The 17,927-nt window shown below is 41.1% G+C and overlaps 1 protein-coding gene across 1 annotated transcript; it reads right to left on the bottom strand.

Moving 5' to 3' along the window:
• Positions 1–1,227: 1,227 nt before the first annotated feature.
• Positions 1,228–17,788, bottom strand: morn3 (MORN repeat containing 3). Its single transcript, XM_057818093.1, has 6 exons — positions 17,745–17,788; positions 15,747–15,892; positions 13,595–13,749; positions 8,307–8,466; positions 8,033–8,214; positions 1,228–1,604 (listed from the first exon to the last, which is right to left on the bottom strand). The coding sequence occupies exons 2-6, from the start codon at positions 15,889–15,891 to the stop codon at positions 1,542–1,544; spliced, it is 705 nt and encodes a 234-aa protein (XP_057674076.1). The 5' UTR covers position 15,892; positions 17,745–17,788; the 3' UTR covers positions 1,228–1,541.
• Positions 17,789–17,927: the final 139 nt, after the last annotated feature.

The raw sequence follows: 17,927 nt of genomic DNA, 5'->3' as shown, positions 1-17,927 counted from the left end.
ACGGGGTGAGATCTTGCATGGAGCCCCAGATCGAGGGAGATTATCTGTGGTGTTGTATGTCTTCCATTTTCTAATAATTGCTCCCACAGTTGATTTCTTCACGCTAACCATTTTACCTATTGCTGATTCAGTGTTCCCAGCCTGGTGCAGGTCAGCAATTTTGTCTCTGATGTCCTTCGACAGCTCTTTGGTCTTGGCCATAGTGGAGTTTGGAGTGTGACTGACTGAGGTTGTGGACAGGTGTCTTTTATACCGATAATGAGTTAAAACAGGTGCCATTAATACAGGTAACGAGTGGAGCCTTGTTAGACCTCGTTAGAAGAAGTTAGACCTCTTTGACAGCCAGAAATCTTGCTTTTTTTGTAGGTGACCAAATACTTATTTTCCACTATAATTTGGAAATAAATTCTTTAAAAATCAAACAATGTGATTTTCAGGTCCCCCCCCCCCATAATCTGTCTCCCATGGTTGAGGTTTACCCATGTTGACAATTACAGGCCTCTCTAATCTTTTCAAATCGGAGAACTTACACAATTGGTGGTTGACTAAACACTTATTTGCCCCAGTGTAAATGTTCCAATGAAAAAACGATTAGCTCAAACAAAAACGTACCTTATGTTGGTCTTACCATGGTGCAGCTGAGTTCAGCCATGCTACATGAGTTATGTCATATTCACTGTTGCCACTAGAGGGCAGTGTATCCGCCCAAATCAATAAAACTAAATGCACTTTCAGAACCATTACAACGCCATGCCAATTAAATGAATGCTTGGAGCAGCAAATTTTGATTTGAAGCTTTTTTTCTCATTGAATTAATCGATTAAAAGTTGCAGCAATCCATTTGAACTAGCGCTGCAACGAGTATTTGATTACGAAAAATAGATTCGAATTAAAATTTGCTGCTTCGAGTATTTGTTTAAGTGGCGTTGTAATGGTTTATTTGCATTTAGTTTTATTGATTTGGGTAGATACACTGCCTTCTCGTCTGCCTCATTTCACATGGCTGAATCCAGGTGCTCCCTATTAAGACCAACATAAGACAAGTTTTTGTTTGCGCTCATGTTTTTTTTTAATGCAGTTGTAATTTTGTTTATAGGTATATTTAGCCTTTTTTGTAATATGTGTCTGAACCTTTTGTTAAGAGCACTGTAAAAAAAAAAAAAAAAAAGTTATAGCGTTTTAAACTAGCGGACTTATGCTATGTAAATTAGCCAATTGTTCTTTTATTGTACATACAGTAGATCCTCATTTATTTATTATACTGTTTGAGGCTCAGGTAATTTAATTTTTCATGTTCCTTATCCGATTACTCGATTATTCGAACTAATGGTTCATCGATTAATCGACTACGAAAATAATCGATAATTGCAGCCCTAATTTGAACTGTTAGGGCTATTTAATCGCTGCCAGACCTCCCATTTCAAATGGATTGGACATCTATTGCCATCAAGGGCACATGATCACACCTTTCCCATTGTGTATCAGTCCTGACATGGAAGTAGAAATTCAACTTTATTTTGTGAAAAAATTTGCTTCGTACATCAGCGATTGAGATGAGCCAGCTTGGCCTCTTGAAGAACTTTTTGCATATCCATGAGTTTGTTCTAAGGAAACAAAAGAAACATGTTTGTTATTCATTAAAATCCATGACAAATGGATGACACTACATTACTACAGTTGCAGCTATGAGTTTAAAATGGGGATGTCCTGATTGTATATTTTGGCACCCGAGTCCATGTCACCTGATTTTTAGAATCTGCTGATTCAGAGTCCTGATCCAATACCGAAAAAAAAAAATTCTAAATTTTTTTATTATTTGAACAAAAGTTTTAAACATGTTACAGTACTGTACTGTTTACATGACTTTTTTTCTGGGAGTGTTGCGGAGGATTAAATGTGTACATGGCGGAAAACGCAGACAGGCTGAAAAAGCAGTTTCTGCTCATGCGCCCCTCTTTAAAATAAACTGCTGTATTTTCTTTAATAAACTGCAATTTTAAGCCAAAATAACTGTTGTGTTTGATAGAACAATATGTCTATATGCTGTCACAGCAGTTTCATGGCGCATTATGTCCCCGGACTATTTTTAATTTGTCCGTTTTACCCTGGAGACCCCCATTTACAGACACTGCACAATTGCTTTTGTTTGAACCCAGCCATCAAAAGAAGTAAGTATACTTATTATTCAAACTGTCGATCATTTTTAGCTTAGAATCATTAATTGATGTCTAATATTAAGTTAAAAAAACGACTTAAAAAAATTATTCACTTGCATATTTGAAACTCAGACTTTTAGGTCAAGCATATCTACCTCATAACTATCACTTAATTGTATTTTTTTGGTTTTTGTTAGTGGTTTCCCCGATATTTTAGATGATTAAATAATCGATCCAAACAAAGAAAAATGGGAAAAAAAATTCAAAGTGTATACTTGTAGTGTGTTTAAGTTTAGGACAAGTGCATATATGTCTACTGTATACAGGTAGTCCCCGGTTTACGAACGAGTGCCGTTCCTGTGCTGGTGATGCAACCCGGATTTTTGTGTAAATTGGAATTAACCCTTTAAATACCACAAAACACCCACTAAATTAAGAAAAAAAACCTACCCAAAAACATGTATTATACGTCATTATACTGTCCTCTTTAAGACATTGGCGCTAAGTCCTAGCAAGACCTTAAGCTAACCTCCAAAATGACGATGTCATACATCCGTGTGGTTTGCTGACTTCATTCAGCGGCTCATGACTTTAACACTTGCAGAATGAAACTAAAAATGAAATGAAATCAGTCTCATCTTCCACAACAGCAATTCAAACTTGCGTTCACAAGTAGCTGCTGATACAGCAATAACAAACGATTAGCATGTATCAGTTAGCATCAGCACATCATCAAAAACAATCACATAAACTCGCCCCAAGTATTCGACCACAATTGAAACCGCACAATAAACAGCACAAAAGGGGTTTTATACAGTCTCTGTATGCTTCACAAGCAACAAATGTGCGCGCAAGCTGTCACCTCTGTCATTTGGCTGCGCTCTGTGTGGGGTGGGCGCGTCTCTACATGCGCTTGCTTCCTGTTCTACACCTCCTGCGCCAAAATAAAAGGATGCATCCCAAAACAAAAGTTTACATTTAAAAAAAAAAAAAAAAATAGACGCTGGCGTCGTAACCCGGGACTACTTGTACTTAATTTGTGAAGCCTACAGAGCCCTGGTAACAAACAATCTCATAATTGGCTGATAAGTGGAGGGAGGGCAGGACATCCTTTGTAAACACAGAAACAAGACAATAACAACTAGCTAGTACTGAGTATTCCATCCATCCATTATCTTCCGCTTGTTCCGGGGTCGGGTCGCGAGGGCAGCAGCTTTAACAGGGAAGCCCAGACTTCCCTCTCCCCAGCCACTTCAACCAGCTCCTCCGGAGGGATCCCAAGGCGTTCCCAGGCCAGCCGAGAGACATAGTCTCTCCAGCGTGTCCTGGGTCGTCCCCGGGGCCTCCCGCCGGTGGGACATGCCTGGAACACCTCTCCAGGGAGGCGTCCGGGAGGCATCCGAACCAGATGCCCGAGCCACCTCAGCTGGCTCCTCTCTACGCGGAGGAGTAGAGGCTCGACGCCGAGTCCCTCCCGGATGACCGAGCTTCTCACCCTATCTCTAAGGGAGAGCCCGGACACCCTGCGGAGGAAACTCATTTCGGCCGCTTGTATCCGGGATCTTGTTCTTTCGGTCACGACCCAAAGCTTGTGACCATAGGTGAGGGTAGGAACGTAGATCGACTGGTAAATCGAGAGCTTTGCCTTTCGGCTCAGCTCCTTCTTCACCACTACGGACCGGTGCAGAGTCCGCATTACTGCAGACGCCCCACCGATTCGCCTGTCGATCTCCCGCTCCATCCTACCGTCACTCGTGAACAAGACCCCAAAATACTTGAACTCCTCCACTTGGGGCAGGATCTCATCCCCGACCCGGAGAGGGCACTCCACCCTTTTCCGACTGAGGACCATGGTCTCGGATTTGGAGGTGCTGATCTTCATCCCAACCGCTTCACACTGAGCTGCGAACCGCTCCAGTGAGAGTTGGAGGTCACGGCTTGATGAAGCCAACAGCACTAAATCATCTGCAAAAAGCAGAGATTCAATGCTGAGGTCACCAAACCGGACCCCCTCAACGCTTCGGCTGCGCCTAGAAATTCTGTCCATAAAAATTATGAACAAAATCTGTGACAAAGGGCAGCCTTGGCGGAGTCCAACCCTCACTGGGAACGAATTTGACTTACTGCCGGCAATGCGGACCAGACTCTGACACCGGTCGTACAGGGACCGAACAGCCCTTACCAAAGGGTTCGGTACCCCGTACTCCCGGAGCACCCTCCACAGGATTCCCCTAGGCACACGGTCGAACGCCTTCTCCAAATCCACAAAACACATGTAGACTGGTTGGGCGAACTCCCACGCACCCTCGAGGACCCTGCTGAGGGTGTAGAGCTGGTCCACTGTTCCACGGCCGGGACGAAAACCACACTGCTCCTCCTGAATCCGAGATTCGACTTCCCGACGGACCCTCCTCTCCAGCACCCCTGAATAGACTTTACCGGGGAGGCTGAGGAGTGTGATTCCTCTATAATTGGAACCACCACCCCGGTCTGCCAATCCAGAGGCACTGTCCCCGATGTCCACGCGATGTTGTAGAGGCGTGTCAGCCATGACAGCCCTACAACATCCAGAGCCTTTAGGAACTCCGGGCGGATCTCATCCACCCCCGGGGCCTTGCCACCGAGGAGCTTGCCAACCGCCTCAGTGACTTCAACCCCAGAGATCGAAGAGCCCACCTCAGAGTCCCCAGACTCTGCTTCCTCAAAGGAAGGCGTGTCGGTGGAATTGAGGAGGGCTTCGAAGTATTCTCCCCACCGACTCACGACGTCCCGAGTCGAGGTCAGCAGTACACCATCTTCACTATACACAGTGTTAATGGTGCACTGCTTTCCTCTCCTCAGACGCCAGATGGTGGACCAGAATTTCCTCGAAGCCGTCCGGAAGTCATTTTCCATGGCCTCACCGAACTCCTCCCATGTCCGAGTTTTTGCCTCGGCGTCTGCCGAGGCCGCAGTCCGCTTGGCCAGCCGGTACCTGTAAGCTGCCTCCGGAGTCCCACAGGCCAAAAAGGCCCGATAGGCCTCCTTCTTCAGCTTGACGGCATCCCTTACCGCTGGTGTCCACCAGCAGGTTCGGGGATTGCCGCCACGACAGGCACCAACCACCTTACGGCCACAGCTCTGATCGGCCGCCTCAACAATGGAGGTGCGGAACATGGCCCACTCGGACTCAATGTCCCCCACCTCCCCCGGGACGAGAAGTTCTGCCGGAGGTAGGTGTTGAAACTCTTTCTGACAGGGGATTCTGCCAGACGTTCCCAGCAGACCCTCACAATACGTTTGGGCCTGCCTGGTCTGGCCAGCATCTTCCCCCGCCATCGGAGCCAACACACCACCAGGTGGTGATCAGTTGACAGCTCCGCCCCTCTCTTCACCCGAGTGTCCAAAACATGCGGCCGCAAGTCCGATGACACGATTACAAAGTCGATCATCGAACTGCGGCCTAGGGTGTCCTGGTGCCAAGTGCACATATGGACACCCCTATGTTTGAACATGGTGTTCGTTATAGACAAACCGTGACGAGCACAGAAGTCCAATAACAGAACACCACTCGGGTTCTGATCGGGGGGGCCGTTCCTCCCAATCACGCCCCTCCAGGTCTCACTGTCATTGCCCACGTGAGCATTGAAGTCCCCCAGTAGAACGAGGGAGTCCCCAGAGGGGGCGCTCTCTAGCACACCCTCCAAGGACTCCAAAAAGGGTGGGTATTCTGAACTGCTGTTCGGTGCATAAGCGCAAACAACAGTTAGAACCCGTCCCCCCACCCGAAGGCGGAGGGAGGATACCCTCTCGTCCACCGGGGTAAACCCCAACGTACAGGCGCCAAGCCGGGGGGCAATAAGTATGCCCACACCTGCCCGGCGCCTCTCACCATGGGCAACTCCAGAGTGGAAGAGAGTCCAACCCCTCTCGAGAGGATTGGTACCAGAACCCAAGCTGTGTGTGGAGGAGAGTCCGACTATATCTAGTCGGAACTTCTCTGCCTCACACTCCAGCTCAGGCTGCTTCCCTGCCAGAGAGGTGACATTCCATGTCCCATGAGTTAGCTTCAGCAGCTGGGGGTCGGACCGCCAAGGCCCCCGCCTTTGGCTGCCGCCCAACTCCCTACGCACCCGACCCCTTTGGCCCCTCCCACAGGTGGTGAGCCCATGGGAAGGGGAACCCACGTTGCCTTTTCGGGCTGAGCCCGGCCGGGCCCCATGGGGACAGGCCCGGCCACCAGACGCTTGCCTTCGAGCCCCACCTCCAGGCCTGGCTCCAGAGGGAGGCCCCGGTAACCCGCGTCCGGGCAAGGGAAACTGGGGTTCATTAATGTTGCTCATCATAAGGGGTCTTTTTGAGCCATACTTTGTCTGGCCTCTCACCTAGGACCTGTTTGCCATGGGTGACCCTACCAGGGGCTTGAAGCCCCAGACAACATAGCTCCTAGGATCATTGAGACACGCAAACCCCTCCACCACGATAAGGTGATGACTCATGGGGGAGTACTGAGTATTGACATTTAAAATAGGAAAATCTTGGCTTTACCATTGAGACCCGTATTACAAGTATTTCCAAAAAACATGTTTCTGTAATGTCTCGAAAGATTAGGGCCATTTAATGAATAATTAAATGTGTTAAATGTTATTCAGTTTTTTTTTTTTTTTTCTAATGGGATTTCTTCAGCGCGCCGCACAGCCCGAACCATTTGACCGATCGGCACCATTCGATTATTGAAACGACCGAAATTTTCACGCGACGCAGGGAATTTTTTTAATGATCCTGTAAAATTTTCTGTTCGCCCGTAAACGCCGATTTTTCAACAACAACAAAATTAAAATTCAAAATGTATCTAGTCCTACAATTTTTGACCAAATCACATAATTTGGACATAAAAATGGGGCGTAAAAGTTGTATACAAAAAAATACAGTTACCCGAAAATTTGCCAAAAACTTTCCCATTCATTTCTAATGGGAAAATTTCCCATTCTCTTCCAATGGGATTTTCAATGGAATTTACATTGCATTGATGCCATTAACGGCCATGCATGTCGAATCTATTGATGCTAATGTACTTGGATTCCAGTGACGCCTATGTAACTCGATGCCATTGATGGCCATGGACGTCCAAAAATTTTCCCATTCGTTTTCAATGGGGAAAAAAAAACAATGTCCCCAAATCAACAGGAAATGACCAAATATCATAGGACGTGTCCCCCAAACTTCCCCAATTCCATTGACGCTTATGAAAGGTGCTGCCATTGACGGCCACGGTGCTCCAAATTTCCTATTCATTTTCAATGTCATTTACTTTAACACCATTGACGGGCATGTTTGTCCATTCTATTGATGCCAATGTACTTGGATCTTATTGACGCCGACGTTAGTCCATGCCTTGACGGCCATGGACGCCCAATTTTTTTCCCATTCATTTTCAATGGCAAAAAAAAAACAATGTCCCCAAATCAACAGGAAATGACCAGATATCAATCAGACACGCCCCCCAAATGTCCGCAAATGACCTGATATGACCAGGCCACGCCCCCAAATGACCAGATTTGACCAGGCCACTGAATGTCCCCAAATGACCGGATATGACCAGGCCACGCCTCCCAAATGACCTGATATGACAAGGACACACTGTCCAAATGTCCCCAAATGACCTTATATGACCAGGCCATGACCCCCAAATGTCCCCAAATGACCTGATATGACCAGGCCACGCCCCCCCAAATGTTCAACCTGATATCGTCCCCAAAATGTCCCCAAACCAAATGGGGCGGGGCTAAGATCTGTATCTCCACAAAGCAAAGACCCAGAGTAATTTCTCCAGAAATTGCAGTTTCTACTTAAAAGTGCAAATCTTAACTATTGCTCCTTTAAATACACAATCATACCTGTGGAATTGGACACTTTGCCGGTTGCGCCCCATGTTCTCCCAAGTCCTCCAAAGTCCCGCATTTGGGTTCCCCTCGCACCCAGAGACCTTGATACTGTTGCGCTTTGTCACGGTAGTACAACTTTCCGTTCCCATCTTTCGCGCCGTACCTCCAGGACCCTTCGTACAGATTCCCGTTTGCTTGAGACATCACAAATTTGAAAGGTGAACTCACGTACAATTCGGTGTATTTTTTTATAATTGAGAAAAGAATCAAGTAAAAGTTGCGTTACCATAATGAAGGATACCAAAACCGTGCTCTTTATCATTTTTCCACTCTCCCTCGTAAATGTCTCCGCTGTTAAAGAGCATTCTTCCCCAACCGCTTCGATGGTTCTCATTCCATTGACCCTCATACACTGAAGAACTGTTGTACAAGTATACACCGTGGCCCTAAGGAATTAAGTACATTTACAGTCATGGAAAAAATTAGGACACCTCATGAAATATTCAGTTCTTTATCAAGAAATGTTCACATATCAATGTCTGATCTTGTTTTTCTATATTTCTGGAAAAGAAAGTGATTTAATTGCAGGTAAACGACATAAATTAACATTGTTTTACTCATTAAACCAAATATATCAACAAAAATGCATATTCTAACTGAGGAAAAAGTTAGGACACCCTACCACCTAATAGCTGTCGTTACCCCCTTTGGCTGAAATAACTTCAGTGAGACGCTTTTTGTAGCCATCTACCAGTCTTTGACATCGGTCTGAAGAAAGTTTGCCCCACTCCTCAACGCAGAATACTTTCAGCTGTGAGATGTTTGAGAGGTTTCTTGCATGTACAGCCCATTTCAAGTCACATCAGCCAGTCTTTGGTGGATTTACTGGTATGTGTTGGACCATTCTCATGTTGCAGGGTCCAGTTTTGCCACAGCTTTAATTTTTTTCACAGATGATCTCGCATGTTCCTCAAGGACCCTCTGATACACGATAGAATTCATGGTGGATTCTATGATGGTGAACTGGCCAGGTCCTGCTGCAGCAAAGCATCCCCAAACCATGACACTTTCATCTCCATGCCTCACAGTTGGTATGAGGTTCTTTTCCTGAACTGCAGTATTGGGTATACGCCAAACATGTCCTCTGGTCATGTGTTGAGGTAATTATCGAGGGTTGATTGATTGAATATTTGCTTGATTGATTGAATATTTGCTTGTGCTCATATATACCATAAATAATACATATTGCCATATTTTTTCTTATTGATATAACCAGTAAATGATTATTGCTTGCTATACTAGGTTGTAGTATAATGTTTAAGTGTTATAAAGAGTAAAGAGGGTCGGGATGACAACTGCCTTGCTTCATGGCCGCATCATTGCGTAACTAGACCTTCCGAGACATCTTCAGCACCTGGCGTCTGGACTGTCGTCTAGACCTTCGAGGACAATTTTCCATTCGAGGACATCTTCCATGGCCGCAGCGTTGCATAACTGAAGTGTCTGGGTCATTTTGACCATTTTTTACATGTGCCTTTGCTTACACATGTGTATTTAGTTAGTTCCACCTACATGCTCACACATAGCCAACCAAAATCACATGGGTGTCTCCAGCTTGCTCTCCCCCTCCCTCAGGGTGGCACCCTTCTGTGTTAGGACAAACCCCTAGATTAAAATAGCAACAAGGGTTTTTTCTTAGATCAATTTTGGTGACTATACAGCGTAATCTAGCATTCCTCTGTCTAGTCCCTCTTTTGCTCTCCTTGGCCAAGAAAACTGAGTGTCTTCTCTCCTTATTTTTGGGTAATTTTACAAATGTCTAACTAAGGGTCTATTTTTGAACTTGACATCATGTGTCCAAATAATTCAATTTTAGATTCATCTGGCCAAAGGAAATTATTCCAGAAGTCCTGGTCTTTGTCTACATTCACTCTGGCAAACTTCAGTCTGCGTTTAATGTTCTTCTTGGAGAGCAAAGGTTTCCTCCTTGCACACCTCCCACGAATGTTAAATTTGTGTAGTCACTTTCTGAAGGTAGAGGCATGGACTGTCACATCAACAGTAGCAAGAGCCTGCAGGAGGTCCCGTGATGGCATTTTAGGGCTTTAAGAGACTTCTTTTAGCATCTTGCACTCTGCTCTCGGGGTGAACTTGCTTGGACGGCCAGACCTGGGCATGTTGGCCATTGTTTTGAATGTCCTCCACTTGTAGACTATTTTCCGGACAGTGGAATGGCTGATTTTATTTTCTTTTGAGATCTTTTGAAATCCCTTACCAGTCTCATAATTACAATCTTCTTTCTGAAGGCCTCGGATAGCTCGTTTGATCTTAACCTGGTGTTTTCTCTCACTTCAACCATCAGTGGCACAGCACACGTGAGATTTAAATAAGGCAAACCTCCTTCAAAACACTGAATAATGATGTTCTAATCATGTGCAACTGATGTGATACACCTGTGTGTGAGTTTAGCCATTTTAAGTGGGATTGAATGTGGGAGTGTCCTAATTTATTCCTCAACAGAAATTGCATTTATTTAAAATTACATTTTACAGAAAGTTTAAAAAAAATAATCTTTTTTTCCAGTTTTAATTGTTTAGTTCTATTACTTGAATCTCTCGGGATTGTTAAATTGATATTAAATATCCTTATGACCAAGAAAACACACGGGCTTCCATAGGGTGTCCTATTTTTTTCACATGACTGTATATGTAGGGCTGCAGTTATCGAAAATTTTAGTAATCGAGTATTCTACTGAAAATTTCATCGAGTAAGCCCGTAACAATTATTATTGTATCACCGTATTGCAATAATAGCTCTAAAATGTGTTGTTTTGAGATATATGGGTAAAAAAATATATATATATATATTCCATTGAACAGGATTTTTTAATCTTTCGCAACATATTTGCCAATTGGCCGATGTTTACAATGGTGAAAGACTATGGAGTCACAGGAGTGCCAAAATTAAAAATAAATGAATAAATAAATAAATGAACGAATAAATAAATATAAAGAGAAATAAATATATAAATAAATAAATGAATAGGTAAATAAATGAACGAATAAATAAATATTTAAAAAAAAAAAAAAATGACAATTGTATTTTTTGCCTTTGCCTTTTCTGTTTGGCTTTCACATTGTCATTGTCATTTGTCGATCGCCTTTCCTCTTTGGAAATGTAAATGGCAAATGCGCAGAGAAACGGCCTGTCAATCAAATGACGTTGGGAGGGGCTTTCCAAGCAGGAATAGTAGTCGATAACTGATTATTCCTGGTTTAACTTTCCGCACATGCGCCGTACGGCTACCCAAGCGCGACCGCGGCTGTTTTGTGTGACTGCACTACGCCACTTCCTCCAATGTCCTCATGATTATAAACGCGAAGATTCGGACATAGAAAATAATTATTCTTTGAATGGTCTGGCATGTGTGTCAAATAATATGTTTTATAATAATTTTTTTTACCGGTCTAGAAAAATGTACCGTATTTCTATCGTTGAATCCATCACGTAAAAAGTCTATCCATATCCATATCTATCCAGTCTATCCTATCCATAAAAACCGCACGTGCAACTCGATAACCGACATCACTTTCCTTCAGGTAAACTAGGAATAATCAGTTATCGACTACTATTCCTGGTTGGAAAGCCCCGCCCAACGTCATTTGATTGACAGACCGTTTCTCTGCGCATTTGCCATTTTCATTCCCGAAGAGGAAAGGCGATCGACAAATGACAATGACAATGTAAAAGCCAAACAGAAAAGGCAAAGGCAAAAACTACAATTGTCATTGTTTTTTCCTTTTGTGGTGTTCAATGACAGAAAGTAAAAGTCAATGAAAAATATTGTCATTGTTTTTTCCGTTTGTGGTTGTTAATGACCAAAAGTAAATGTCAATGACAAAGTATACCGTTATATTTTTATTTATTTATATATTTATTTCTCTTTACATTTTTTCGTTCATTTATTTATTTATTCATTTATTTATTTATTTTTAATTTTGGCACTCCTGTGACTCCATAAAAGACTTTGCAAAAGTAGGCTAAAGGTAGAGAGAAAACTAGTTAGCCGACTTGGCATGGTAACTAGCCACGTTATCTGCCAGTGTTTACTTACTTTAAATTTTGTGTAAAGTTACGGATGATGATCATGTAAATGTAAAATCATGTTGGAGGCGTTGCCTGCATGTCAGCTGTCCTTCCGCCTGTAAGCCGTGGCCGTCTGTTTCTTTTCAATAGCCGAAGTACTACCATAATATCGACTTTGTCTATTTTTGAGCAGGGGAAAAATCTCAGGTCTAGTGTCACTGACAGACACAGGACAGAGCAAAAACTGGGTGAGCACTGCCGTTCCAAGCCACAGATTTCTCGCTACATATTTGGGACCTCCAAAATAGCTACGGTATGACGGAAAATGTGAACTGAGGAGACAATAAAAAAATCCTTGAAAGGTTTTCTCCACTAGAGGGCACTCATGCTATTTGGACAGAATTGAATTGGATGATATGTGTGCTATCTTTTCGACATAATACTGTCATAAATGTTCATATCGATGAATTCGTGCTGGGAAAAAAATTCTAGGGCTGTCAAAATTATCGCGTTAACAGGCGGTAATTAATTTTTAAAATTAATCACGTTAAAATATTTGGCGCAACTAACACACATGCCCCGCTCAAACAGATTAAAATGACGGCACAGTGAAAGCTGTACTTGTGGTGTTTTTCGGTGTTTTGCCGCTCTCTGCTGGCGCTTGGGTGCGACTGATTTTATGGGCTTAAGCACCCATTAGCATTGTGTAATTATTAACATCAACAATGGCGGGCTATTAGTTTATTTTTTTTAATTGAAAATTTTACTAATTTTATTAAAACAAAAACATTAAGAGGGGTTTTAATATAAAATTTCTATAACTTGTACTAACATTTATCCTTTAAGAACTACAAGTCTTTCTATCCAATGGATCGCTTTAACAGAATGTTAATAATGTTAATGCCATCTTGTTGATTTATTGTTATAATAAACACAGTACTTATGTACCGTATGTTGAATGTATATATCCGTCATGCGTCTTTTCTTTCCATTCCAACAATAATTTACAGAAAAATATGGCATATTTTATAGATGGTTTGAATTGCGATTAATTACGATTAATTACTTTTTAAGCTGTAATTAACTCGATTAAAAATTTTAATCATTTGACAGCCCTAAAAAAATACCATTATTATTACTATTTTTTTAAATGAGATATTGTAAGCAGTTACAATTTTTACTCATGACTTGAGTATTCTTTTCAACAAATACTTTTTTACTTGTACTTGAGTAAATTTTTGGATGACTACTTTTACTTGAGCAATGTTATTTAGAAGTAACACAACTTTTACTTGAGTAAAATTTTGGGCTGCTGTACCCATCTCTGCTATCATAACAGGTCGCGTGAAAAAGTCTAAAGAACCCATGCCTGAAATTGAACAGCAAGTCAGCCATTTTTATTTGAAGTCGCCTTTTCAGATTTTCTTTTTTTTTGGCTGATGAACTCCAATGAATATTTTTCATTATAAGAACAAATGCATTACGTACATGCTTCATCCCATTTTTCCATTCGCCGCAATACTTCTTTGCATATGTCTTTGTGTTGCGTTGAAGAACACTAAAGGTGCCGTATCCGTCACAATTTCCCGCCTTCCAGTCACCGTTGTAAATATTCCCGGACTTCCACACCTGAGTGCCCTTTCCTTGAATATTAGCAAGTAATATCGATTAATGTTGTCATTTTATATATATTATTGCAGCATTATGTCACACCATGGACTTCACTATCAGTTGACGGGGCTCGGGGCCGATCCGTAGGGGGCTTATTTTCAAAAAAAACTTAGAATTAAAATATTTTCAAACCAACTTGAAACCAAAACAGGCACCTCCCTTAGGCATATATGAGTCTCCATGAGCAGCGACATAAAAAAATTCAAAGTCGTTCCCGAATAAGTATAACAAAACTTAAAATTGCTGTAGCATTCTCAAATTTTACACTAAATGCGCAAAAATCACCAAATACACAGATAATCATCGATATTTTCAGGATCAATAGCAATATTTAGCATATCATATAAGTTTTTGCCCAAAATAGCAACTTAATTTTTTTTTTTTTTTTTTTTAGTGCTAATATTTTTTCAACAGCTAATAAATGACTCAATGTTCACATCAGAAATTTAATACTTGAGGAAAGCATGCAGAATCATCTTAATTTTACTCGACAAAATCCAAATTTGCATTTTTCTATATACAATACACAACAAATTTAGGTTGAATTCCGCTATTGTGTAGCGATATAAAATCCAACATGGCGGCTGTCACAAAAAGAGCTTTTTAAGTTGAAAGTTTTTGCAAATAAATGCTTAAATCACAGAATTTCAATAGATATGAGCGTAAAACCGTCTATATTATTGGTTAAAAGCAAAAAAACGGGCAGTTACCGTTCATTTTACGTAAATATTTCAAGCAAAAGTTACGGTATTGTGTAATCCAACTTGGCGGCTGTCACAAAACAAAGAGCTTTTAAGTTGAAAATTCTCGTAAATAAAAGCTTAAATCACAGAATTTCAATAAATATGAACGTAAAACCGTCTATATTATTGGTTAAAAGCAAAAAACGGGCAGTTATCGTTCATTTTACGTAAATATTTCTAGCAAAAGTTACGGTATTGGTAATCCAACATGGCGGGCACCACAAAGCAAAGAAATTTTTAAGTTGAAAATTCTCGTAAATAAAAGCTTAAATCACAGAATTTCAATAAATATGAGCGTATAACCGTCTATATTATCGGTTAAAAGCAAAAAACGGGCAGTTATCGTTCATTTTACGTAAATATTTCAACTTTCAAGCAAAAGTTACGGTATTGTGTAATCCAACATGGCAGCTGTCACGAAGCAAAGATCTTTTAAGTTAAAAATTCTCGTAAGTAAAAGCTTAAATCACAGAATTTCAATAAATATGAGGGTATAACCGTCTATATTATTGGTTAAAAGCAAAAAACGGGCAGTTATCGTTAATTTTACGTAAATATTTCAAGAAAAAGTTACGGTATTGTGTAATCCAACATGGCGGCTGTCACCAAGCAAAGCGCTTTTAAGTTGAAAATTCTCGTAAATAAATGCTTAAATCGCGGGATTTCAATAGATATGAACGTAAAACAGTCTATATAATTGGTTAAAAGCAAATAACGGGCAGCTACCGTTCATTTTACGTAAATATTTGAAACAAAAGTTACGGAATGGTGTAATATGGCGGCCGTCACGAAACAAACAGCTTTTTAATTCTTGCAAATGAATGCTTATGTTACGGAATTTCTATGGATATGAACGTAAAACCATCTAGATTCTTGGTCAACAGCAAAAAACTGGCAGTTATAATTCATTTTACGTAAATATTTCAAGCCAAAGTTAGACTCATTTTATCCATTGATTTTTTCTCACATTTCAAAGTGCATGCATGGTGCTATTTAATATTATAATTAGCTTGAATCCAAGACCAAATCATTCTTGAGACACTCCTGCCTGCTTGTATGCAGTAAAACCTTTGTCCTTTTTCCACCTAAATCCGGCGTTAGAACACTGCGTGTTTGAGTTTACCATAGAGAAAGCCAACTCAAAGTTCTGCCTGGGTCAGCCCCCAACGGGAAGACATGGTGCAATGCTGTTTTGTCAACTGATAGTGGAGTCTGGTCATACCCACCATGTTTTTTGTTGTCGAGCCACTCCCCGGTGTATTGGTCTCCATTGACGGAGAAAACGGTCGCACGTGTCCCACATTTCTTCGACTGAGCGTCCAGCAGGGCCGAACGTGATGGATTTTGAAAAGTTCTTTTAAGGAATGGCATGCTGGCAAAAAATAGGGAAAAAAAATATTTCGCCAAGAATTATGGGACATTTTGCTGCGCATTTACATCACTAATTAGGGTTTTTAATTCACCGATTGCCTGCCCATGATGGCATAAGCAGAGGTTTTCAAATAGGGGTGGGAACCTCATGATTTGATCATTATTCAAGGCTCACAATAACAATGATCTTAAAATATGGCGATACAACAAGTATTGATACATGGGCGAAATCTTAAGGTGCATTAAATGAGATTTGCTGATACCTGTAGAAACCTGTAAATATCTCTGCTAGCTGCTTGGCAGGTTGTCTGGGGGTCCCGCAAAGAAAAATCCACTTTCATGTCTCACACAAAAACACACACAGTCCCAGGCTTCAACTGGCACCGTGTGCTTTGGTCAGATGAGACCAAGATTGAGCTTTTTGGCTTTTTGGCAACAAACACTCTAAGTGGGTCTGGCGTGCCACGAAAGATGCGCATGCTGAAAAGCACCTCATACCCACTGTGAAATATGGGGGTGGGTCAGTGATGCTGTGGGGCTGTTTTGCTTCCAAAGGCCCTGGGAACCTTGTTAGGGTGCATGGCATCATGAATGCTTTGAAATACCAGGACATTTTAAATCAAAATCTGTTGCCCTCTGCCCGAAAGCTGAAGATGGGTCGTCACTGGGTCTTTCAACAAGTCAATGACACTAAACATATGGCCAAATCTACACAGAAATGGTTCACCAGACACAAAATCAAGCTCCTCCCATGGCCATCTCAGTCCCCAGACCTTGTTTTGTTGGCAAAAGGGGGTTGTATAAAGTATTAACACCAGGGGTGCTAATAATTGTGACACACATTATTTGATGTCAAATACTTTTTTCTTTATGTAGGATTTTTTTCCCCCATTGAATGAATGCACTTGTATTGAAGGTTGGATTTTTCTCTTTTTTTTCCCATTAAGGTCCCATATTATTTGAATTTTTAAAAAAATTATTAGAAGCTAAAAAACACATTTTTTTCAGGGGTGCCAATAATTATGGAGGGCACTGTATATATAAAAGTTGTTAAGCAATAAAACTGCAACAAAAATGAATGAAATGAACAAAAAAAAAATGTTTTTATGATGGGTCAAAATTATTTTTTGAACAGATCATGCAACTAACAACTTAGACGGTCATTTGCTTTGCATATAATTCCCCCACCCAAAAAAATTAGGGGAGGGCAATTTTATTTTTCAAAAAGAATTTTTTTCTTTGATTAAAAAAATTTTTTTTTGATGGAAGCAACTTTTTGGGGATTAAATGATTTAGACACAAATTTCCTACTCATAATATGGGCCAAACACAAAAAGGATTGCTTCAATCGAAGAAAACTTTTTCAATGAAAAATTAAGTGTTCAAATGCAATCCAGCTGCTTCCTGTTAAGACCAACATAAGGTTAGTTTTTTTTTTTTTTTTTTAATGCATTCGTATAGTGTTGCAACGATTAATCGATTAACTCAAGTAGTCGATTAGAATTTTTTATTTTATTTTGCTGCTTCGAGTATTCCTTTAATTAAAGTGGCGTTTTAATTAAGGGTTTGTTTTCAAAGTGTTTGCATTTTTATTGATTTGGGTGGATACACTGCACTCTGCTGGTCAAGCAAAAAATTTCCACTTTCACGCCCCCACACACACACACAAAACAATCGTCTTGAGGGGCCTGCGAAAGTGTGGAGGAGACCACGAATAATTGTCCACTAGTCACATTTGTTCCGCCACTGCCCAAAATAAATATGATAACAGCCAGCCTTTACAGTTCAAATGGATTAGACGTCTATCGCCGTCAATGGCAGTTAATGAATTAAGTAGTATAAAAAATATATACCTCTGTTCTGATGATCCTACTTTTCCTTCTGCAAAATCTCTGCAAGCTTGTTTGGGTCCGCCCGGATATTCCTTGTATCCTAGTAACAGATTCTCTTAAATAGCGTCTTTTTAATTTGGTAAAAATGAACTGTTTTTTTTTATTTTTTTTTTTTTTATTTTTGAATTTCTAATTGAATTATGT

The sequence above is a fragment of the Corythoichthys intestinalis genome, chromosome 17 (genome assembly GCF_030265065.1).
Source record: "Corythoichthys intestinalis isolate RoL2023-P3 chromosome 17, ASM3026506v1, whole genome shotgun sequence".
Classification (NCBI taxonomy): Eukaryota; Metazoa; Chordata; class Actinopteri; order Syngnathiformes; family Syngnathidae; genus Corythoichthys; species Corythoichthys intestinalis.
The sequence above is the reverse complement of the archived record's forward strand: the minus strand, read 5'-3'. Positions and strand labels throughout refer to the sequence as shown.

Excerpts from the sequence above, each read along its gene's own strand:
- morn3 (XM_057818093.1), bottom strand. The coding sequence starts at position 15,891 with ATGCCATTCCTTAAAAGAACTTTTCAAAATCCATCACGTTCGGCCCTG. Across the intron at positions 8,467-13,594 it reads GGAAAAATGGGATGAAGCAT|GGCCACGGTGTATACTTGTA; the intron begins GTACGTAATGCA and ends TTAATTCCTTAG. Across the intron at positions 8,215-8,306 it reads TTTTGGTATCCTTCATTATG|CAAACGGGAATCTGTACGAA; the intron begins GTAACGCAACTT and ends TGATGTCTCAAG.